Source organism: Camarhynchus parvulus, chromosome 2 (genome assembly GCF_901933205.1).
Source record: "Camarhynchus parvulus chromosome 2, STF_HiC, whole genome shotgun sequence".
In the NCBI taxonomy this organism is placed as follows: domain Eukaryota; kingdom Metazoa; phylum Chordata; class Aves; order Passeriformes; family Thraupidae; genus Camarhynchus; species Camarhynchus parvulus.
This window is the reverse complement of record NC_044572.1, coordinates 143,782,361-143,806,557: the sequence shown is the minus strand read 5'-3', so window position 1 is coordinate 143,806,557 and position 24,197 is coordinate 143,782,361. Positions and strand designations below refer to the sequence as shown.

At 40.5% G+C, this 24,197-nt stretch overlaps 1 protein-coding gene across 1 annotated transcript in view; it reads right to left on the bottom strand.

Moving 5' to 3' along the window:
- TG (thyroglobulin) overlaps positions 1-24,197 on the bottom strand; it is a 151,776-nt gene that overhangs the window by 13,124 nt on the left and 114,455 nt on the right. The window contains exons 43-46 of the mRNA XM_030964721.1: positions 17,299-17,463; positions 16,358-16,525; positions 7,680-7,861; positions 3,689-3,796 (exon numbers count right to left, since the gene is read on the bottom strand). Of these exons, the coding sequence (XP_030820581.1) occupies positions 3,689-3,796; positions 7,680-7,861; positions 16,358-16,525; positions 17,299-17,463 (623 nt within the window). The remainder of the gene's footprint in view (positions 1-3,688; positions 3,797-7,679; positions 7,862-16,357; positions 16,526-17,298; positions 17,464-24,197) is intronic.

Here is a 24,197-nt window from a genome sequence, read left to right as displayed (position 1 = left end):
AGCAGACATGGTGTCATGCCAAGCTCAGGAGAATGCTACCACGTGGAAGGAGATATTATTTTGCTCTCTGCAAGATCCATTCATCTATGCAAAAACTGTCAGTTCATGGTTTTATGTGATTTTCCACACGTCATAGACATCAACATAGAGCAGGCTTTTTAACACTACCTTTGTATCTACAAAAGCTTGAATGTGTGTACATATGTGTATACATTTTAGAAACATTCAGCTGAGAGACAAACTTTGGCAAATTTACTTTTACTGGCAAAAATTCCTCCCTATTTAATAATTTTTTCTCTACTTTGCATCATTGTGGTTGAATCTGTCTTTACTGGCTGACTTCTCCCTCCCTCTTGTTTATTTTGCTGTTAGTTATTAAATGAAACAAAAGGAAATACCAGTACCCTGCATTTTAACTCTCTTTTCTGTTACATTTTGGGAGACCCATAAAGTAGGAGAGAGGTGACAAAGTAAAAACTGAAGAATGTGTTGCTATAGGGTGCCTTATCTAATTAGTGAATGGCTATTTTCCCAAACAGAATTTTTTGTCCAAGAGTAAATAGTCTTCCACTGTTGTGATTATCTAAACATTATTTTAATGTAATCTTTCCAATACTCCTGTGAGGTAACTATTAGCAATTATTATAGATTATATAATTATATTATCATCATCTTTATGATACAGATTGCAAACACAAAGAGAGAAGGTCCATCTCCTGTGTAAACTGACTTCTTAGGAACATTTTAGACACTAAAGTAAAAAACCCTCATTATTTTATCTTTCATGTTACTCTATGGACATAACACTATAAAAATTTCCATTTTTAGAAGTGAAGGTTTATATCTCAGCAAACTGGTTGAGAAATCATTATTCTGTCAAAAGCCTATGACTGATAGGAATGTCTAATGAGATTTTCCTCCAGCTACAAAGAATGAGGAGGTCTTATTTAGTGTGTGCACTCATAGAATGCCCTGTACACAACTACCATGTGCAAATCATACTTTGGCTATTGCGCTCAATAACACAAAGAAATGGCTGTAACAGGGTTCTGCTATTCAGGCCTTTAAAAGAATGTTTGCAGGGTTCAATTCTCACTTCTGCTGAGCAAGTTCACACCCACAAGTCCTACCTTCCAGCCTAGGGTGTAGCTTATCTGGGAGAGTACATGCCTCTGCTTCCCCCCCTAGGAGTCACAGTTTTCAAAGAAGAACTTGAGAACTTTCAGGACTCAGTTCCAGTGGTTACAGAAGTCTCATGGAAGTTGGGGACATGGTTGCCAGATCTTTCCCCAAGATTAGTTTATATATTCTACTTAAAGGCTGTTTCATGGATATCACTTAAGTTTGTAAGATAAACTGCTGATAATATTCCCAAGAACTATTTTGTTGGTTCCAGATTCTTGATGGTTTCCCATTTTTAGGAGTCAAAGCCACTCTCCCATTTGAAGCTCCTTCCCTCAACAGCATCACAGCACTGGCATGAGTGGGGCTGCAATGCTCCAGAGAGGGTGACATGGCAAAAGTGGGATGAAGACTAAAGCAAAATTAATTTATGAATGAATGAATGAATGAATGAATGATAATATTTAAACAAAATACTTGCAGTGTATTTAGCAGAGGACCTCATCTGGGGTCCCTTAGGAAAACAAGGGTATCACTTCATAAATACACATGTTGTAGTGACAAATGAGATCCTCTCATACACAGGCAAGCTGAATGCTGCAACTTCTGTTAAAGTGCTTGCTTTTCAAGCATTTTTTTTCAGCATTTATTTTGATGGCACTTAAGGATAAATAAAGATGAAAGGAGTAAGGATGCCATGCAGCATATCAAGTTGGGCCATTTCTCCTTGCAAGTGGCTTAACCTAAGGCAATTGAGCCTCTGCCTCACGTTCCTGCAAGTTTCAGACAGCATTCTGGCTTTGTTTGTTCTTTTAAAGAGGGTTATGAAAAGCAAACCAGTAACTTTTGCACTAAAGTTAAAGTAATTAGCCTAGAACACCAGTGTCCACATAAATATAATTACAATGTGTAGCTGCATGCTACATAAACTATTGCTGCACGGAAGAGTGTGAGGAGAGCTAAATAACATCAGCACAAGAGAAATCTTAAATAAGGCTTGATAGAAGAGAAAATTCTTATCAGTTCAAAATCATTGCCTCAAAGCCAGTGAGTCTGAGCTGTATAAGTACTATTTAATCTACTTACAAATAAGATTTAATCGTAGATGGCTGGGTCACTATCATTCTCCAAAGCAAGAAAAAACTTGCTGGCTCATTTGAGAACACATCTTTTCCTTTTGTGTGGCTGGATTTTTGGCATACCATAGCTCAGCCCTGTTTGGAGCCTTGTAAAAATCACTTATCTGGCCCTATCAGTAGCCAAATGGTACACTGTGAACATTCCCGCTGGAGCTGCTAGAGAAATAACAGCTCCCTGAGGATTAACTTCTCAGTTAAAAAGAAAGCAAGCCTGTGTTACCACAGCATAATGGCCTTCATCTGTAACCTAGATCTGAGCTGGCTTCTTTCAAATGCTTTTTCACTCTGCTATCAGGAAGGGAAAAAACCCAGGCAGTTTGCAGGGAACTTCACAGGATCAAATGGTGCCAGTAGGAATTCACTATCCCTCCCCTGAGCCCTTTTGGAGGAAGCCTGAGAATGAGGAAAAGGTCTCAAAAAGCCTTTCTGGAGAGAGGTGAGGGGCAGACCAGGGGGCTGGGAACAAGCATGGTCTCCTCATAAGGAATCAGTATGAGGATAAGCATCCCTGTGTGCTTTCCTGCCCTGGTGTGGGGATTCAGGGAACAGAAGGGGTGACTGTCGCTGCAGTTTCTGGTCATCAAGCCTGTGAGAGCAGCAGCCACTCTAGTGAGTCACAGGGCAGCCCAAAGTGCTGACCACTGCCTGCAAACATCAGCACCTCTTCCTGAGTTCTGCAAAGGGCTGGGTCTAAAATAAAGCCAGGGAAGGTCACCTTAAAGGCCTCTGCCTACCAGATTGTTCTGTGCCCAACAAGACATTGCATCTCCCACAGCCACTTAGACCTTTCTGCCTAAAACATAATACAGCTTGTCCTGCTGACAATCTTTCAAGTAAACTTCTAAAATGAAGGATGACACAGAGCCTGAGTCCACCAATGCTTGTGTGCAAAAATATTTTTCTTCCCATGAGACAGTCTGTCTGCAGAACAGCAGTCACAGTGCTGGCACAGGAAGGAATAAATCCCTGAGCTCATCCACACTGAAGGCCAGTCAGTTCAACTGGACTACAACTGCACTGACCTCAAAAAAGGGCAGTGTTGGATTAATGTTGAGTAATTAGAAAATGACACCCCATTTATCTTGAGAGCCGTGGAGTCCTGATGACTTGAACCAAATTCTGATTCTTCGTGGGAAGTTTATCAGATGCAGAGTAGGAATCTGAAAGGCTAGCATTGGAACTGGTCAGGGTAGGTAAGCTGGAAAGGGGAAACTCAATTTAGATATCTAATGGGAAGTGCCTCTGTTCAGAAAAAACATTCCTGTAGAGTTAAAGAATTTATTAGAGACCAATCCCTCCTTTGCTCATCTGAACTGCTTATTTTGACATACCTACATCTATTCATTTATTCCACAGCATGCCCAAACAGTCAGCCCTGGTTTTACAAACTCTAAATCCAAGAAACATAATGAAATGCATCTCCTTACCTGCTCTGTGTGGAGCTCTCAGGTACGTGGTACATGAAGACATTTCCTTGAGAGGCAGCAGCCCAGTAACTCGCCATGTTTATGATGGGACACGTGATAAACTGGTCACTGATAAAAAAGGAGGAGCAGAGAACAGACACAGTTGTGTAAAGGAAAAAAGCGAAGAACCCTCACAAGCAACAGATCTCTCTCTATCTTGATAGTTTACTTCAATTTTCCAAACCAGCTCATATCTCTATCTTCAAATCGACTGAAGGAAACCACATTCACCCTCTACAAGACTAATACTACTTAGAATTCTCTAGAAGTGCTGTTTTATGGAGTGCTGAACAATGACAGTAAACTAACCAGATCTGACACATAAGAAATATCCTGGCAAAATAAAAAAACCCAATCCCACTTTAGTCTAGTTTATAAGGATCATGCTTATAGTAATTTAAAGTTCTTTCTGGCACCTCTAGGTTGTGATGGCATCTAATAAGAGATCTTATGTATTTCCTGGTTTAAGGATCAGTAATATAATTTCTGAATTTGTATCTGTGTGACTTCTTGGGTAGAGTTTCTAGAACTGGAAGAGGTAAGAGACCATTTTTGAAGATAACCTGCAGGGCTCATCAATACGGAATTCCTGGTGCAATATGTCTGGGTGGGAAAGATAAACCAATAAGAATGCAAGAGGAAGTCAAATAGTCAATTTAACACCAGGTCTAAAAGGTACAAGTGAACCAAATGTATCCAAACCTTCCTAACCTTCCTTTGCCCCAAGAAGAGGGGCTGGCAGGTGGGGTGAGCAGTAGCTGGAAGAAACGTGAGGGGCAGGTAGAAGAGAGGAGACCTTACTGCAATAAATCTCACTGTGATTCCTCAAGGCAATATAACATACACATGCATCCCACTCCCTGTTCTTCCTGCGCCTGAGGACTCAGCATGTGCTTTGGGTGTTTATATACCTTTACCTAGGTGAGTGCACACAAACATTTCTGCTGAGGAACTGGGAGGTTTCAATTCTCAGTTTAGTGAATCTGAAACAGCAGCTTCTCCTTCAGACTTGGTAGGTTAAAAGAAAACAAAACAAAAAAACCACTGGTGCAAGAACAAATGGCATCAGAGAAGTATGAAAACGTGTTGCTATTTTTAACTGGTATGGTTATGAAAGGCACAGTTTGGGTAGCTATCTTGGTTCAGCAGAGTTTATTTTAAGCTCATCTGTGAGACCACAAGCTTTGGGCCCACTGACCACAGGGCTCTTCGACAGTTATGGTTGACAACACCCAAATGAAACAAAAATTACTGCTCTTCACATGCCTACCAGCATGGGGCTTTAGATGAGCAGATGGTCTTTGAAAACCAGGGAGTCTGGGGAGAGCAATAGCTCTCAAGAAATGCTTTGAGTTACATTTCACCATTTAAAATGGATTCTCAGTTGGTTCTGTGGGCGGGAAAAAAGTCAGCTATTCTGAGGAAGTAGGAAAAAAAACCTAAATGCATAGTAACCACAAAAATAAAACGCCAATCTCTTACAAGCATGGAATACCACAGTTTTAAAAAGAAAAAAAAAAGGAAAGAAAAAGAAAATTAAACTCATTTTACACTTGGGAAAAAAATACCAGAAAATTGCAGCTAAAACAAATTTAAAAGTAGAATTATTTTAAAACCACAAAATATGCACAATGTATATAGTTTATAACAACCACTTATGTTGCTTTATCACACTTTGTAATCCTGTTAAAACTTTAGCAGTTAATTCCTTACATAAAACTTTTCTTGGCTTACACATCTATGCTGGTAGTAAGTTTTTTGTTATAAAGAAACAAAATGAAGGAGAAAAAACCTGAAACCAAACCAACCAAACATCAAAAAACCAAAAAAAAAAGTTTTCTCCATCATATATGTGATGCTGATATAGGTGACTCTCATTCTGTACCTACTGTTTCACCTCACCTTCTGCTGTAGCTGGAGTAATTTCCAAAGTGTTTGAAGCAAAGTATTATTATCAGATGCCCTTGTCTCACTACTCATCCTTTTGCTTGGCCAAGAATAAGCCATTCACTTTCCTTAGCCAAGGTATTTGCCTCATATCGTAAAGGAGCAGGTAATCCCTACACCCAGGAGGCTGCTGAGACTGAAGAGCTGCTGGTATATCCATTCCTGCTAGAAATGTGTGATGTATCCCATTTCCCTGCTGGAAATGGGTGTTGTATCCCATTCTTGCTGGAAATTGTGGTGTATCCCACTCCTGCTGGAAATGGGTGATGTATCCCATTTCCCTGCTGGAAATGGGTGGTGTGCCAGCCCTTGCAGCTTTGCAAAGTCAATGTTTGCACCACACTGAGCCCTGAGCTGAATGCCAGTGATCAAATGTGACAGCCCTGTGTTATAACAGCTCCTTATAGAGGGTTCTCTGGGTGGGAAGAATGGTTTAAATGTAAATTGTACAGTGGTTTATTATGGCTTAAAACCTCACTGATCTAAAGAATATTCCCGCAGGGGTAACAGTGGTGATAGGAGGAGACTGAAGACAAGTTCTGGCTTTGATGCCCATGAACCACAGAGACTCTGCAGGTACTGCAGGCAATGGCCTCAGTGTCATGGTGATGGGAGGCCCATCCCTGGGACAAGCTACAAAGTAGGACAAATGTGGCAAGATGTGTGAGTTGATAAATGGCACAAAGCTCAGCCCACAACCCTCTGGATCTTTCCTCCATGACCCCAGTGCACCAGCACACCTGGACCACCCAGAAATGACTGTCTTCTTTTTTAATCAGATGTTTCCCAGAGAATCTTGGCTTCTGTTCCTCTCCTGCTCCCTAAGGCTCTCCCAGAGCAATGTTCTGCAGCTCTGATGGAGGAATAAAAGGAAAATCCTGTCTCTGAGGTGTTGTGGAGAGGCTCACAGTGGGACAGAAAACATTGAGAGTGCAGACACCAGGAGCCTGTAGCTGTGATGTCTCAGTTCAGAACACAGGTGGAACATTTTGGACAGGCCCATTAGGATTCAAGTCACCAGTTTATAAGCTACATCACATTTGAAAAGTAAAGAGTTTTCACAATGAATCTGCTCATAAAGCAGAGGCAAGAAAAGGGAAATAATTTTTTGATTCATTTCTGGAAAATCTGTTCCACCTACACAGCCAGTCCCTGAATTTGCTCAGAGGCAGAAAACAGGAAGTTTTCAACTTCCATGTCCCAAAAGTCCATGCAACGTTTCAATGCAAAGGATGGGAGTGCATTTACTGCAGGCAAGTTGCTCATTCCTCTGCTGACGTGCATGAGGTGCTGGAGCCTGTGCAGAGCAGGGCAATGGGGTGGGGAAGGGGCTGGAGCACAAGTCTGATGAGGAGCAGCTGAAGGAGCTGGGGGTGTTCAGCCAGGAGAAAAAAAAAGCTCAAGGGGAAGAACTTTATGGCTCTTTACAACTACCTGAAATGAGGCTGTAGTGAGGTGATGATTAGTTTCTTCTCCAAAGTAACAAGCAAGAGGAAATGGCTTCAAGTCATGCCTGACATTGTGAATAAATGTATTTAGCAGGTCTCATAATTAAAAAAAAAATATTGTAATTGCTGAAGTCCAAGTTTTCAAATTTGACCATCTGGAAAAAGTATCTGAGTGTATAATTAGGAGACTGGGAATAAAAGGCAGACTATTAATTCTACTGTCATAGGGATGAGACAACTCAAGGAACTGTTGATGCAGTGTGCAAGCAACCCAGACATCTGTGACATGAAAATGCAAAAAAAAGTATTAGTAGTCTGAACTCAATATCCAGTTCTAGAATAACATGTCAAACTTTTCATAAGGCATAAAAATCAGTTCAATTTCTGTTTACCAATGACATTGGAAACCTCAGAGAAGATGAAATCACATTCCCCATTTTCTGTTCATTTACATAAGAATTTCTCAAGTTTTTCAGAATATAAATACACACTTTAGATAAGCAAAACAAGCCTTGATCAACTCCGATCACACAGTTGTTCTAGGATGACTTTCTTACCGGGTGGCGTTTTCCAGCGCCCTGGAAAAGGAAGAATAATCATCAGTTGAGTGTTCCAGGGAGTAATACCATGTAGCTGCATCTTCAATGAACGAGTTGGACTCTTCTCCTCCTAGAGAATTTTGCAGAGCTTGATAAAAGGCCGTTTTGCTGTTGGCTCTTCCTTGACTTTCTTCAAATTTCTGAGAAAAAAGTGCATACATGGAATTCAGAAACAAAACCAAAAGATAAATTTTTTAGGAACAATGTAGGCTCAGGTCTCCCTCTGCTGGAACAAGTCCTCTCTGCTGTGATCTCTGATTCCTAGGGGATTGAGTAGTGGACAGTCCTACTTTTGCTTTCCCAAAATTGTCACCAGTGAGAAATATTGGCTTCCTCTGGACACTATACTAGAGAAACCCTGATCTAGTAGGTCCAAATCATAGGTACCAAGCTGTGCCAATGGATCTCTAATAGTACAGAAATCTTGGCTCTCACAGAAGGGGTTCCCAGGGACAATCCTCCACTGCATCTCTGTCCAGTGCTGCCTTTCTGATGATCTCCATGAAGGAAAACTAGAGGGAAAAGAGGGAGTTACTGCTCTTTTTCTTTGAAAATTCCAGAAAGCAAACTTGTTGTGTAGGCCATTTCATGGCTATGTCACTCTGCCTCTTCAGGGAACACCTACGAAGGAACACGGCTGCTCCAAGTATTTGGGTCCCTTCTGGAATAATATCTGCCTTAGACCTGGAAGAGAAGTTCCATTCCTTCAACTCCCAGTGCAGGGAACAGCCACGATCTTCAAACTTCATAACCCTTAGGGCCTTTGAGAGAAACTAACAGGAAAATGCCCTTTTTCCTGAGATCTGTGACCTTTCCTAACATAAAGGCAAGTCCCCCAGGGCAAAGTGCCCATGTCACAAGGACCATCTTCTGTGCCAAACTTCTGTACCCAAACGTATTTTTACCAAAGCTAAAGACTGCTGGAATTTTTCAACACATCTTTCTTTGAGGAAGTTTTTTATGTTATCCATTGAAACTTTTCACTTTTTTAAAAAACTTATTTCAATTTCAGAAACAAAACAACTTCATGGAAAAAAAAATCTACCCTGAACTTTTCTGCACCTCAAGTCCGTTCTAAAGAGGGCACTGTATAGGTGCATATTGGTTGAAACTTGGATAAGAACCCCAGAGAAAAAGATCTAACAAACCACCTCTATTATTTTGGGCAGTCAAACCACCTCTATTATTTGATGCAAACTAGGCCAGTGTCTGCCCAGTTTAGTTACTGTAGATGCTTTACTTAATATATTATTTTGATGGCCCACAGCTGGTTTTCATCATGCTGCTAGAAGGTCTTTCCACAACCCTATACAGAAAGTACTGATGGAATTATACCTTTTCAGTGGAGTCACAGAAATTAAAGATGGAAAATAAGTTCCCATGTGCTGAGGGTGAGGTTTGTCCTTAGTATTCTAACACTCTGTGCATTTTGAATAAGTGACTTTGAGGGATTTGAAAACTCTACCAAGTATCCCAAGGTCCAGTAAGATCTTGGCAATTTGTATTTTTAATAGATTCTTCTTTTGCTGGATTTCAGCCCATGCAATGTGAGAGATTCATGTGGTGCCAGCTTTAGTAATACAGCTGTACTCCAAAAAAGATGGGGAGCTCACTCCTGACACGTCACCTCATGTGTAGAAATGCCACATATGAAACTGCACAGCACTCTTGCCTGCAAAATCATTCAGCTCAAAACCAGCAAGGACACATATTCGTCTCCAGAAAATAGAAATGTTCACTGAAGACCTGACTGCAAGTTCACTGAATTCAAAAGCAATTTTTCCATCACAGCTTTGGCACACATTACTTTGGGTTCCTAATAACCAGCAGAAGCATTGCTTTGTTTAATTAAGAATCTCTCATTTGAAGACCGTGGTTAGCAGTTATGTGTAAGAAATTTTTCTGTAGTAGAGCAAAGCCCAATCTCTTGTGTATAAATCAAACCATTCAAGCAACTTTCATGCAGTGCTTTCATTTTGTTGGCTTTTCAAAAGGGATTTGTTAACTTGTTCTACTCCTGTCATGGATACTTAAACCAGAGAGAAACAAAGTGAAAAAACCTTAGGCTATTGATTATGTAACCTAGGAACTTATCCATCACTCTCTCATCAATGGTCAAGTATCAAATAAAGGTTATGGTTGAAAACCACAGAGAAGGAGATGGATCATCATACACCAACATATGGTTAAGGTGACAAACTCCCTGCCAAATGTTTTTGTAAATGCCAAAAATTGGTGAAAATTAGGTTTCATCAATGATTTTTTTGAAGTAAAAAAAAATTAAAACCAAAATAATTTGATAGTTATTAAATGCAGAAAGATCATTTCTGGATAGGAAGTCCTTGACCTGTAAAGTGCTAGAGGGATTTGCTTAACCTAATCTTACAAGCAGCCTCTTTTAACCACTGCTGAAAACAGCATTTTGTGCTGAACAGCCGTTTGATCTGACTCAGTGTGGTTGGCCTTGGGTATTTAATGCAAGAAGTCAAGAAGAAGAGGCAGAAGGCTGGTTTGGCTGGACAGGGATCTTCTCTTGGAAATAAGACAAAAAAGGAAGGTGTAGGCCCAGCAGAAGCAAGGTCAGGTGACACAGGAAGAATACAGAAATGCTGCTTGCCGCTGCAGGGAGAGAATTCATTTGGCCAAAGCTCAAGTGGAGGTGAAGCTGCCAGGAAAGTGAGAGGCAATAAAAAGATTTTTTTACAAATATATAATTTAAAAAGGCAGTGTAGAAATAACATTGACCCCTCCTGAATAAAGATGGTCCATTCCCCAACAGCAACACGGACAAGGCAGAGAGGTTCAATACATTTTTTACCTCTGACTTCAACACTGATGATGGGCCATGAGGGCCTCAGTGCCCTGAGCTGGAAGACCATGACCATGAGAATGATCAACTCCCATTTGACTCTGAAATTCTGTGGGATCTACTGCTCCAGCTGCATCCCTACAAGTCTACGGGACCTGATGGGATTCAGCTGAGAATCCTCAATGAGCTGGCTCATGTCATTCCAAAGCCTCTCTTGATGATTTTTGAGCAGTCAGGAATCAGGAGAGGCCCCAGCTGACAGGAAGTTGGTGAACATTGTCTCAGTTTTCAAGAAGGACAAGGAGGAGGGAGGAAACTACAGGCCTGTCAATCTCACTTCAGTGCCCAGTAAAGTTATGGAGAAGAATATTCTGGGAGGTATTGAAAAACACCTGAAAGACAGCACTGTCATTGGTCTCAGCACAGCTTCATGAGGGGAAAGTCCTGCATATTAAACCTGCTTTCCTTTTCTGACAAGGCAACTCACCTAGCTGATCTGGGAAAGCCAGTAGATGTAATCTCTTTGGATTTCAGCAAAGCTTTTGATACTGTCTCTCACAAAATCCTTCTGGACAAAATGTCCAGCTGTCACCTGAATAACTGTGATACATGATTGGTGAGCATCTGAGTCATGGGTCAGGCACCAAGGGGTGACAGCTGGACATTTTGTCACCCCTTGGTGATGGGGTGACAGCAGCCTGGTGACTGGTCCCTAGTGGGGCTCCACAGGGCTCCATTCTCCATCCAGCTCTTTTCAGCTTCTTCATTAATGACCTGGGCACAGAACTCAAAGGAAGTTCGGCAATGACACTGAACTGTCAGGGCAAGGGAAGGGATTGTCCTGCTCTGCTCTGCACTGGGATGGCCTCAACTCAAGGACTTTGGACAGTTTTGGGCATCACAATATAAAAAAAAAATTAAGCTTCTAGAGAGCATTCAAAGAAGGTTCACAAGGATGGTGAAGAGTCTGGAGGGGAAGGCATATGAGGAGCAGCTGAGGTCACTTGGTCTCTTCAGCCTGGAGAAAAGGAGACTGAGGGGAGACCTCATTGCAGTAACAATTTCCTTGTGAGGGGAATGGACAGGCAGGCACTGATCTTTTCACTCTTGTGAACAGTGACAGGACTCAAGAGAATGACCTGAAGTTGTGTCAGGGGAGGATTAGGTTAAATGTCAGGGAAAGGTTCTTCATCCAGGGGATGGTTGGGCATCGGAACAGGATCCCCAGGGAAGTGGTCACAGCACTAAGCCTGTCAGATTTCAAGAAGTGTTTGCACAATGCTCTCAGGCACAGGGTGTGATTCTTGGGCTGTCCTGTGCAAGGACACAAGTTGGACTCAATGATCTTGAAGGGTCCCTTCCAACTCAGTGTATTCTATGATTCTGTTCTACAGTTCTGTGATTCACTGTGCCTATGTACGGGGTTCTGTGGTCTTCAAAATGCCTCCAAAACTCTGCAATTCTTCAGAGTTTTCTCAGCAATAATTTATTTTATTGGGGCCCTCAAGATGTGTTGACTCAGATGAAAGAGGACTCAACAGACAGAGATGGATGATAAACAGAACTAGCATTTGTAAAATGGTAAGAATTTTCATTCCTCAAACAGCACTAAAATAGCACAACCTGAAACAATTTCTCAAGCATTCCTTTGGCTACAGTATAATTTAAACATCTGACTTAAACATAATAGCCAAAACCAAAGCAATATGTTCAAAATAAAATTCATTAAACCAGAAAATGTTGAAAAAGACAAAATATTTTAACTTCTCAGAAATTGATTCAATTCAACCAATTTTCCATGTCCAACATATGTTCCCATTAGAAAATATATGACCAAAGAACAATTTTCAAATCATAGTAGATACAACAGCTGCTACCAGATTAATAGAAACAGCTGCACATCATGTAAAATAATTTACATTTTGCTAACCTTTAAAGAAGCATTAGGAATTGGCTCAGATTTATAGTCGAGTTTTCTAAGAAATTATTTAAGAAAATATTTAAAGGCAGCACATGCGCTCCTTTCTACTCTTCTGATGATTCAAAAGCATCATAAACATTGCCTAAATAATGAGTTAAATACTGCTTACTGTTCTTGTTGCTGCAGGATAGCTTATGGAGCATATGAGTAGAACTGGCCCAGCATTTTACTTTAAAAAAAAATTGTAGTAGTAGGTAGACCAAATATTTACATCTCCCAAGGGGCAAAATGTACTTTTTTGAGAAACTGAAATGGTGATAATGCTAACAGTCTATGTACAGACCTTAGGCCTTAAATGGCTTTTGGCAAACACTGTCACAAAAGATGGTGAAAGACCTGCCACCATTCAGCAGAGTCTTCCAAGATTTCTAAATAGTTTCAATATGAAGCAAAGAGTTCGGCCCATTCTCCTCACTGATGGCATTTATGGAGACACTTCTCCCTGGTCATTATAACAAATATACACATATCTACCACCTGTTGTATATTGCTGAATACCTTTTTCCATAAAGACATTAACTGACTGCAATAAATTGCAGGATGGTAGTTCTGTTCTGCACAGATCCATTTGCTTACATGAGGTAAATAAACTAGATTTTTATCTACCCACTGCCCTATGTACTGGATTTGGGTTCTGCATCCGGCTAGATTGTACTAAGGAGGGAAAGCAAAAGAAAGGAAACACATGAAATACAACCTTAGTCTTTCAACTAAATCCTTGCAATGTGGAGATTACATAGTAGGTGCTTAACATATGGAGGACACAGAGTGGGCTATACTGACCTCCATGCAGAGATAAACACAGACATAGAACAGCATGAGTGAATCCATAAATTTAGGCCATTAGGTCCTCCCACCTGACCATCACATATAGGACAGGGATAAAATTTTTGTCCAGTTGGGAATTGAAATCAACATTTCTAGAGGTTTCTGCTCAGCTGCCCTAATCTATGACTGCTCAAAGCTAATATTCCCTGAAGGTGTGCCATGGGAATTGCAGTGAATGGGTTCAGGCTTAACCACTCCATATGTCACATAATAGTGCATTATGGTGCCACTTGCCATTCCCTTAACAAACTCTGCTTTGTTTCCCACATAGTTTCAACGTTGTGATTGCTGCACTGGGGATGAGGAGGAAGTGTTCCAGGAAGTGATGAATCTGGCTCAGTTCACATGAATAAGCATTTCAGTGAATGCCATAAAATGGATATTTCATGAGCATACTCTCTGCTGCAAACATCACTGAGAGACCCCAGCCTTTAATTGTAAGCAAATCAAACATAAATGTTTTGCTAGCACATAAGTGGTGCCTTCTGTCTTTCTGTTTCATTTTTCGTAGCAAAGATCTTAATAGTCACAAGCACAGTGTTGCAGTGGGAATAGAGAGACACCCAGAGCAGCCAATCCAAGGCCAGAAAGATCCCACAGAACAACATGGTGCCAACTGGATTTTCCACCTTCTGGTCTGGTTGCAGCCTAGAGTTTCTCTTTCACTTCTGTGTGAAGAGTGCAAAGAGTTTATAACACCTGCATGCAACCTCAGTCTAAGGTGATAAGATTTGCATCATATCTCAAGCTTGCAAACATCCAAATGGCTCAAAATGTCTCCTTACCATTTACAGGATCAGTACTAAGAGAAATCAGGGTTAATAGAACAAGTCCTTGACAGAATTGCCCAGCACAGTTATTCCCAGGAACTGGTGGAGCAAGCCAGTAGGGGTTAAATGTTTTTATCCCTCACTCTTTGCACTGTCTACACTGACATCAGCCATCCTAAAGAAGATGGAAATTAGGACTTTGCCAATTTCATAGGCTTGCCAGAGCACCTTTCAGCTGTGTTTGTTCCCTGAAATACATCCATAGATCTTCTCTCTGCAGAGCACAAGCACAGCCATAGGTGAATTTTCACTCCAGGGAAATTTGCTTCCCTCTTTTTAGAACAGATGAAATACTTTCAAAGGCAAACTAGTAATTATGCCTTGGTTTCCCAAGTTCAGTTCAGGGCTCTGTCCATCAACTAAGCCTTCTCACACTCCTTAGTGTACCAGTAAAACTGGCTTTGGCTATTCCTAGAGAGGTGCAAGTGAGATTTACCTCAAAGGAACCCTTAACATTAATTATGTAGATGATTGGGATACAGGGTGGATTGTCTCAAATCCTTCTTTGAGGTCTGTTGTGGAGAGAGGACATTTATCACAGGTTAAAGATCTCTTATGACATTTATGACAGAGGAAATGGGGTACAGACTTCCAAGTAACAACCACCATCTGCACTAGATTTTGTCGCTGTAGCTAAATATGTCTGTGGCTTATTCAGGACTTCATGATCAGATTGACTGCAACCATACATGGTCATGGCCAGCACACAGAAATGCTGCTGAGGACCTGGAGATTGCATCTTCATAAGTAGCTCAGTGATGGAAGGAGCATTACACTTTCCCAACAATTAATACCCTAACTGTGTCAACAGGGGAGAAATCAGGAAACTTCAACCTTGCAGCAGGTCTTTAAGAAAACAACCCAGACAGGAATACAGACTGGTCAAAGCATTCATATTCCCTCAAGTCCTAAAAGCCTGAAGCCACAGGAAAATAGAAATAGAGGGAAATTTTTAAAAACCATCAGCAGATATGATCCTTTCTTACAGTTGAGTTGCATCAACTTACTGAGTTCCTTTCCAATCTTATTTTCTGCAAGCCTTTAAATAAAAAAGATATTTCCAGTTTTATTTTTGGACAAACAACATTTTTCTACTGAACTCTCAGCTGCAAGTGTTTTTCTTTTCATTTCAATCTGACAGTGTTGGTATTTAGCACTTGTGCCTTTCATCAACACCATGATTGTTGCAAAAATTTTAATACAACATGAAATTTCATCTCAATTTTGCAGACAACTGTCATATGCAGAAATAGTGATAAAGGAAAGAATTTCACTTCCTTGTCTTCATCACAGGACTTGTAGTGAGGTCACTGAGGTTTATTCCACTCTCAGAGGGTCTTGATTATTATCTGCCAGCCTCCAGCATCACATTATATCTTCTGTACCTTTCTCCTATGACTTTCTCTTGAAATTGATTCCAAAAGAGAAAAAGAAATTAAAAAAGAGCAAGAAATTTCTGACAGAGAGTAAACAAGTAATACAAACTTTAATTCAGGTGGGCCATTAATTCTGAATTAAATTGGTCTATGTGCTATTGGCTACCAGCAAAGAGAAGCTGGGACATTTCAGTGCCTTCTAAGAGGTGAAGTATTGCAACACTCCTGTTGCAAGGTAGCAACAGACAGTATAGCATAGATGAAATTCTTTTTGTTTTCACCAGGTTTTCATCAGGTTTCTGTCCAGAAACCTGAGACCACACATCAGGCCAGTGCTGCTCCTTATAACAGCTAGTCCATACTCAGAATCATCTTTACAAGAAAATGTACTTCCAGGAGACAAAAGGAAAAAGGTTGCTAAAGACAAGAGAAAAAGGTTGCTGAAAAAACCTCAAAATGCTGATTTAATCCTGCTGCACAGTGAGGAAATTCATAGTTAAGTTGCTGTCATCTTTGTGAGATACTACTGAGATTGAAATATAAATAGTATTATAAAGACAGTAGAGCATAAATGCTAAATCACTTCTGGTCTCTTACCATTTTTATCTCCCACAGAAATATTAATCAATACATATTATTATGACATTAGTCATCCTCAGCAAGACTGGCTGGAGAAGGACAATGCATTTGCATATTTCTGTGGAGCATAATTCACAACTTGTAGAAATCAAAATGCATCTCTCCAGGCTGCTCCAGACATTACTGTAATCACAGTGATGCCATCAGCTCATTAACAGTGAGTGTCTTCCTACCTTAATTGCCTTGGCTCTGCTGATGAGACCATCTTGTTGAGCACTTCCAATGAGCAGATCTATTTTCCGACGCCGAGGGCTCTGCAGGGCTTTAGCCAAAGGTTCCTGGAGGTAAATTCCATCCATCACTGGACCCCAGTACTGGAATGGGCCACTTATAGCCAGCAGCTATGATGGCCAAAAAAAAAAAAAAAGAAAAGAGAAAGAATTGTACAGTTAATTCAGCTTACCCTTTAAATTCTATTTTATTTGTGCTTAATTCAACTGATTGATTCCTTTCAAGTGAAAAAGTGACCAGGTAATATAAGTGCAAATTCATAAATTCATCATTGGCAGGAAACAATGATTTTGCTGACAGTCTCAGTAGGGGAAACAAACTGAAGAGGCCAAGAGAAATGATGGTCTTATAGTCATAAAAATATTGTTTTAAACTAGGGATTGACTCTATGCTGGTCCTCATTGGAAAATTAATTGCAGGTGGGTGTTTTAATTTGTGGGTAAAGGATCCATCTCTAGATTTATTTAAACTGCAGACTTCACAAGCCTCCCATTTCAAACACTGAACACTGACATCCCATCCTGCTTCATTTTCTGCCTAAGTTCTGTTGTTAAAACTGCAGACATTTGACTCTGAGTAGAGTAACACCCAGGGGCAGGCTAGAGGGAACTGAAAGGAGGGAAAAAACAATTTTTAGCTTTATTTCAGAAGACACGATTAAAGCAACGTAAAAGGAATTTATTCTAAAGGAGAATCAAATTGTGATTATTCATAGCTCAGAGCTGGATGTCATGGACAACAACTTCCTTCCACCAAAAATAGTCCAGTTCCTCTTTCACAAGGATTCAGACTAAATTATTTTTTATGGTTTCTCTCTCAGAGTTTTGTGTGAATGGAAACTTTTTGATTTCTTGCCAGTGGCATTTGCTTTGCTATGTTGTACCTTAGTTTGAGCATCATTGAGGACACGAGCAGGCAACTGACGAAGGCAGGCTACAATTTCCTCACTGGTGGATGAAGGGCATCCCACATCTTCAGCCAGGGCTGCTGCTTGGGTCTGTGCCCTCCTGGTAGTAATTATGGATGCTGGAGAAAAAGCTGAGCCTCCCTAGAAAAAAAACCACAATATCAGTCAATATATGTTGTCAGAACACCTGGTTCCCTGGTGCAGGTACAGAAGATGAGAAGAAAAATCTTTCCACCTGCAGAACGTAAACCCCTGGTTTTTAAATTAAAATAAGCAAGTTCTTTCTAAAGATCAAAGCAAAGGGGTGAAGGGTCAGTTAGGCTGTTTCCAGCTCTGCCACAGTTATTTTGGAAAGGATCTAAGTGTCTATGTCTCTAACCAATTCACAAATCTTTCTGAAAACCGTGGTGGAAGAAGAAACATTGAGACTGGAGCAGATATAAAGAAGGTGCTGTGAGGGATTGGAGATTCCATCTTACTGACAGAGGAGAACAAATGGAGTTTTATCAAAGCTCTGATAAACAAGGACTGAGAGCAAGTGTGATGTCCATAAAGAAGAGCTATTTCTACCTTGGGACAAGGCTGGTACAAGGACAAATGAGCACTAAGTATTCACATTGAGTGTAAATCAACTTCAGCTAGAAACCAAGGATAACTAGCACAGGGAGCAGGGAGGGTCTGGAGGTGCTATGAACTGGGAAAGTAGGAACAAAAGACTAAAGGAAACTGCAGAGCATGAAGATCAAAACCACAGCACAGGCTCCAGTCCAGTCTCTACCCCAGACTCTTCATATTCTTGCTACAGCTGTGCCAACATAGCAAATGTTCTTAACAAGAAAGAATGGCACAACATTTTTGAATAAACATGAAAACTAGTTGTTGCAAATGCAGATAAATTAGTTTAAATCTGATAAGATCTGACCTAGAACAGAAAGGTTGGAATAGCTCTGGTCATGGTTCAAATTACTAATTTCCAAACATTTGCATCAGTTTACTGATAATAGCTGCTAAAATTAGCTCTGTCCTCTAAAAAACCCCACAACCCAGATGCACGATATGATAGACCCCAATCTATTGAACTGATTAAGATATTTCTTACTGAATTTGCTCAAAGCATAACTACAAGTCTTGAAAAGCAAGTTAAAAAGAAACAAAAACCAACTGGCAAATCTTTAAATTGAAATTGTCTCAAACCTCTGAACCCAAAGAACTCTGTGAAGCCCTGGTCAGCACCCATGAGATTTTTTTATATTTCAAACAAGCAGAGCCATTGATACTAATGGGATTCCATTGCTCATAACTGGAGAAATTGATTTCCAAAAATAGTGAGAAAGAGGTAATTTGGGTTTGGGTGTAGAGACAATCTTTTTAGTTCACTGCATGTAGAATTTCCAGTGATACTACCCTCCTGAAAGGTTTCTCTTCTTTTTTTAACAGATCTAGAAAACAAGCACTGTTATTAGTATAATGACTGAGATGAAAATGGTTGCAGATAAGCAAAGGAAAAACCTAATTTTCTAATCTGGGCCAGTGTAGGAGCTGTCTTGAGTTTTAAGAGAGTGGAAGAACTAGAGAAGAAAAAACAAGCACCACTTGGTCTTATTCCTCACATCAGCACTCAATTTACATGAGCAATGGGCTTTAGTCTTCATAGGACTTCCAGTAGTCTATTTTGTAAGGCACATTTATCAGCTGCTGACTAGGTGCACTGACTCAGCTGGTCATGAGAGAGAAAGAAAAATATCTTTGATGAGACTATCTTGTCTGTGGGTGGGTTCCCAGGACATTAAGTGAGAACCATGTATGATGAGTGAGACTAGAAAAGGGATAACACACCATGTCAGCTTCCTTCAGAAAAACAGCTTCCTTGCATTTCATGAGGAATAAGGAATTATGAGCTCCCTCAATGCAGCAGAAAAATTAAATCCAGGACTGCACAATATTTATGCAATAATCTGGCAAACATATTCTTCCACATCAGATCTGAACAGGCTCAGCATGCTTTATCAAGTATCCAGTACCTCCAAATGGTATTAATTTAAAACAAAATAATAAAAATATTAAAGGATTTCAGTTTCCCAAACTCCAAAATTTCCCAAATTTTGAAAGTGTCAGTTTCTGTGGAAATTCTGACGTTGCCGTCTTAAAAGGCCAAGTCTGGAAGGGAAAGAGTACTGAAATCAGATGATATATGGAATCCAAAAATTCACTGGGACCAAGCAAAACATCCTTGTGTGTGTTTGATTTTGAACACGTTTCCTCCGGGAGATTTTAAAAGCTCTGCAAGGTTTCCCTGTCTCAGATATCTACAACCTGAAAGATTGCCCTGAGGTCATGTACTGAGCAAAACAAAGACTGCAAAAGGTTCTGAATAGAAGTGTCCCCCAAGTTCTCTACTGCAGGGGCAGAACAAAAAGCTTGGGCAGGGAAATCATGTCACAGCACGGGACATGTATGGGCTGGCAGTAGGTACAGTCAAAGCTCAGTGAGTAAAACAAAACCCCCAAACTTCTGCCAATACATTTCTGAGGGGAGGAGAGCTTGATGGAGCCTCAATCTGGCTGTGGGTATTTTCTCTTCTTTCTGTGAATGGTTACAACAGGTTTATTTGCTCTTTATTCTGTACTTTTTCTTCAATTTTCCACCTAAATGGCCACTTCCTCAGTTTGCTTTTTTGGTAACACCCATATTCATGAAGAAAGTCTTGCATCTGGGGTTTGAAAGAGACAAATCTTTGGGGTTTGAAAGAGATGTGGAATCTACTACTTTTAATCATGTTTAATTTTTGCTAGGACTGGAAGCAGGGGATAGAGAAACACAAGGCATCATTCAAAGAGTATTTAGAAACAGTACCATTATGTTTCCTTCCAAGGTTCATCCAAAATTTGTTCCAGGCTTTAGAAACATAACTTTTCTTAGGACAGAAGTTATGCAAGCAAAACTGTACCAGTTCTCTGCTTTACAAATGCACATCAAAATTCAGGGTCATTGTTTCTTCATTGTTGTAAAAAAACCCAAAAAAACCTTCAGGAACATATAAGTGATCATAGAAGCTGGTATTGCCTAGAACTAATTTCCTTTCTTTTTTTGAGCTTGCAGTTTTCACGTTAAACAGAAATGTTCCCTAAACACTGAATTCACATTACAGGTTGGGCTCAGGACAGAGAGAATAACAGAGCTACACTTAGCAGTTCCCTCTTTTCCTATAAAACTATAATTTATTTGTGTGATTAGTCCCAGAAACCAATAATGGAGGGCTTGTGTACTTTAAAAAATAGTACTACTTAGGCAGAAGCAGAAATAGTGGAGGGCCTGTTTGTTTCCATTACATGACACCCATATTACCATCAACATGACAGAATCATGAATCAGAAAACCAAAAATCATGAGATCAGTTCAAGAATAACAAACACTGTGTTCTTTTTGTTAGTCCTCTGATTTTTAATTCTCCAAGAATTCTCCTGTACCCATGACCACAAGAGCTAAAAAATTCACTTTTAAAACTAACAAGTGAAATCTTTGCTGTTCCAGCAGAGTTGTTTATTGAAAGCGAACCTCTAAAAATGACATATACAATAAAATTGTAGTCAATAGTCACTTTGTCATCACTGGGGCATCATTTAGAAGTGATTTACAAGGAACTGAAGCCACACACACTTCTTGTTTTAGCTGTCCTTACAGACAGACCCACAACAAGGGGGAAGGGGTAGACAGAGGAAGTTCCATTGACATTTTTGACATCGACCAAGTCGAAAGTGTTTGAAAGAAGAAGCAGTAGCAGCTGTTTTACACAATCCACAACAGCATCGTTACGCTGCTCTCCAAAATTCATAGGAGTAGGAGGAACTTTACAGTGTTGGGCAATAGCACCTACTGCAACAAGTGATGGCATTGAAAATGGGAGTCAAAGTCTTGGGTACTATTTAGTTCAGGGACCAGGAGCAATGCCAGCATTTCTTAATTTCTCTTTTCAATATTAGAGGTTCAGATACACAGTTGAAATTCAGATACCAGGAAATGTTGCAGCTCACAATGGTGAGAAGCTGATGAATCAGTATTACATGAAGGTGAATTCTCACTTTGTTATCAGGCTGTGACCAGCGGAGCTGGGGCTGGTGACTCTTGCAAACTTTTCTTTTGGGACATCAGAGCTCAACAGACTTTCATTGGTGCTATCTTGGCCATCCCACTTCTTCCTCCACAAGCTCTTGCTGCTGTTCTGATGAGATGATTAAACAGAACATACGGACTTCTGTTTGGTTTGTGTGGCCATGTTTTGGTAGTGAGGGAGTCTAAATGAAATAATTGCAGTGTTGTGAGGAAGAGTGAGAATGGAAAATCCCAGATGGTCATAATCATGCTTTACTTCTCATTATCCTGCTCTCTTTAATTGGTAATAAACTAAACTAATTAAAATAAATTAGTTTAATTTCCCCGTCTGTGCTGGTAACCAGTGGGTGATTTCTCCCTGTACTTAGATTTTCATTTTATTTTCTCTCCCGTGCCAGCTGAGGAGGGCAGAGCAGGTTTAGTGAGCAGCTGGTGTCCAGCCAGAGACAACCCACCACAGTGCTATCACTGTACTCTGTACCTGCCTCACAACCTATCTGGAAAAGACAATTGCCATATAAGCTGCAGTGCTGAATGTCTTTTGATTCCTCATTTAGTTTGGAAGCTCACTTCTGCAAAATGTTCCAAAAATTATTCAGAACACATCTAGTGATTAGAAACTTCATGGGAACTAGATTTTATCACCCACACTCTGCAAACCCAAACGCAGCTTCCTCTCCTCACATCATGATCTCTTGTTTTTTCCCAAACTGACTTGAAAATTAAATTCTTTCTTGTCTCCTCAACACACGCACTCCCTGCAAGTGCATGGGGTTTCTCTGATGGTTGCAGCCAGAGCAGGTTTTCTGTGTGCCCTGAACCATGCTCTAGGCAATGCAAGCAGCAATTACAGTAACACCACCCAAAAATGAGATCAAAAGACATCTAATGCAAACAGTCAGAGCAAGGAAATGTCCTGAGAATTCTACTTTCCCAAAAGAGCCAGTTGTACAGCAATATTTTATTTGCTAAAAATAGGCACTCTCCAGGCTCAGATGCACACAGTTCCCAGCCAGAAGTATCTGTCAGACCATCTGGTTTGACCTCCAGGATAGCCAGGGCTCTTCCATTTCCTGACTGCTGAGCTCAAGTGCTTCCTATCCTTTAAAACATGGCTTGTGTTTGATCTTGCATGAAGCATTTAAGCTGGGCTCAGAGACACAGAGAAATGGATACAGCAGCCTTCTCCTTGGTAGTTTGTGCTTAAGGATAATTACTCCATGGACAGGCAACAAAACCTTATTTCTGTTTGAGGGTACCTTCAGTTTCAGCTAATGGCAGATTAAAGATACTGTTTAAATCCCGTTTTTTCTTCCTGCAAAAATAAGCAAGCTGCAACTAAACAACCACTGACTCACTTTTCCAATGAGTTCAGGAGCTTATTCTTTAACAGACTGGATTTAAACTATTTTCAGAATCAATTTGGGCCCTATTTGCTTCTTTCTTGCAGGGTTGTTTTTCAGTGTCTTTCATTGTTTTTCCAGATAACCAACTCTGCATAGTGACCAGTGCTTACAAGACACCAAGGCTGCAGGGCTCTGTGATGACATTAATGTCATTCTTCCAGGCTTTCATGAAGCCTGGCTTCAAGCGTCTGGAGAAGTAGAAAGCTTTGGGAACAGCTCAGGGAATCTCTGTCACAGCTAAGACATTTGGCAGACAACTGGCAAACACCAGCACAGGGAGTGTAACAGGGAATGGTTGGGTCAGTCCAGCAATGGAAGGGGGATCTGAGAAAGAAATATCTTTCCCTCCATAATTGTCTACTAGACTGTAATTTCCATATAAAAATGGGGGGAAGGCAAGGATTCTCTCTCTTATATCAAAAATAACATTTTGAAGAAGGAAAATTTATTTTTATATATCAGCCTTTGCAAACCCCTCTTTGCTGACATCAGAGGCAGCCCTGCAAGGACGATGTTCCTCTCACAAGTGACTCACAGAGTGCCTGTGTCAGGTTAGTGACTTGAATAACAGGATATGAATATTTCTAAGATGACATACGAAGTCCCACTTAATTCATACAAGCACTTTCTTCCATTTAGATGTAAACACTAATTATCGATAATTCTATTTGACACAAGGTATTAGCTAAATGCACAGAAAGGGTAAATCAGCTCTCATCCTTGCACAGGAGCAGCCAGCCACCAGCAACAGGCAGAAATGACAGGGAAATGGAGAATTCTATCTATCACCCTCCGCTGCAAACTCATCTCTTCCTCTACAAGCATGATACAAACAGTATCTGACATTTACTGTGTTTCCAGCAGATCATGTTCTATCAAGCAAGTCCAACTTCTCCTTAAGTGTGACCAATCTCTCCTGCTAAGTCCAAGACCTGTCCCATTCCCAAGTGCATCTTAGGATGTAACTTTATTTCTTGTAAAGGCACAAAGACTGTCAGAGGCAGCCTAAGGCTCAGGGCGGTGAAAAGGATTGGGAAAAGGCTCTGCCCATTCCCACCTGCAGACATCCCCGAACCCATGATATTTTAGTAATTCCAGAGACACTGTTCATCAATTCAGGGAATGCCATTAATGGATATGCATGTCCCATCCTTGTGATTTGAAGAAAGCAAGAAGGTCCTAAACAATAAAATATAACTGGCCAGGGTAACCACGGAGCTGTGCTTTAGACTGATTAGCTTATCAAGCTCCCTTGTGCTTTCCTGACCCTTCAAACTGAAGACTGCTCTTACAGCCCATCAAAGAGAAAGAATATTCTCCTGAAATTACCAAATTACCAATTTTTTGCACAGCTTGGGG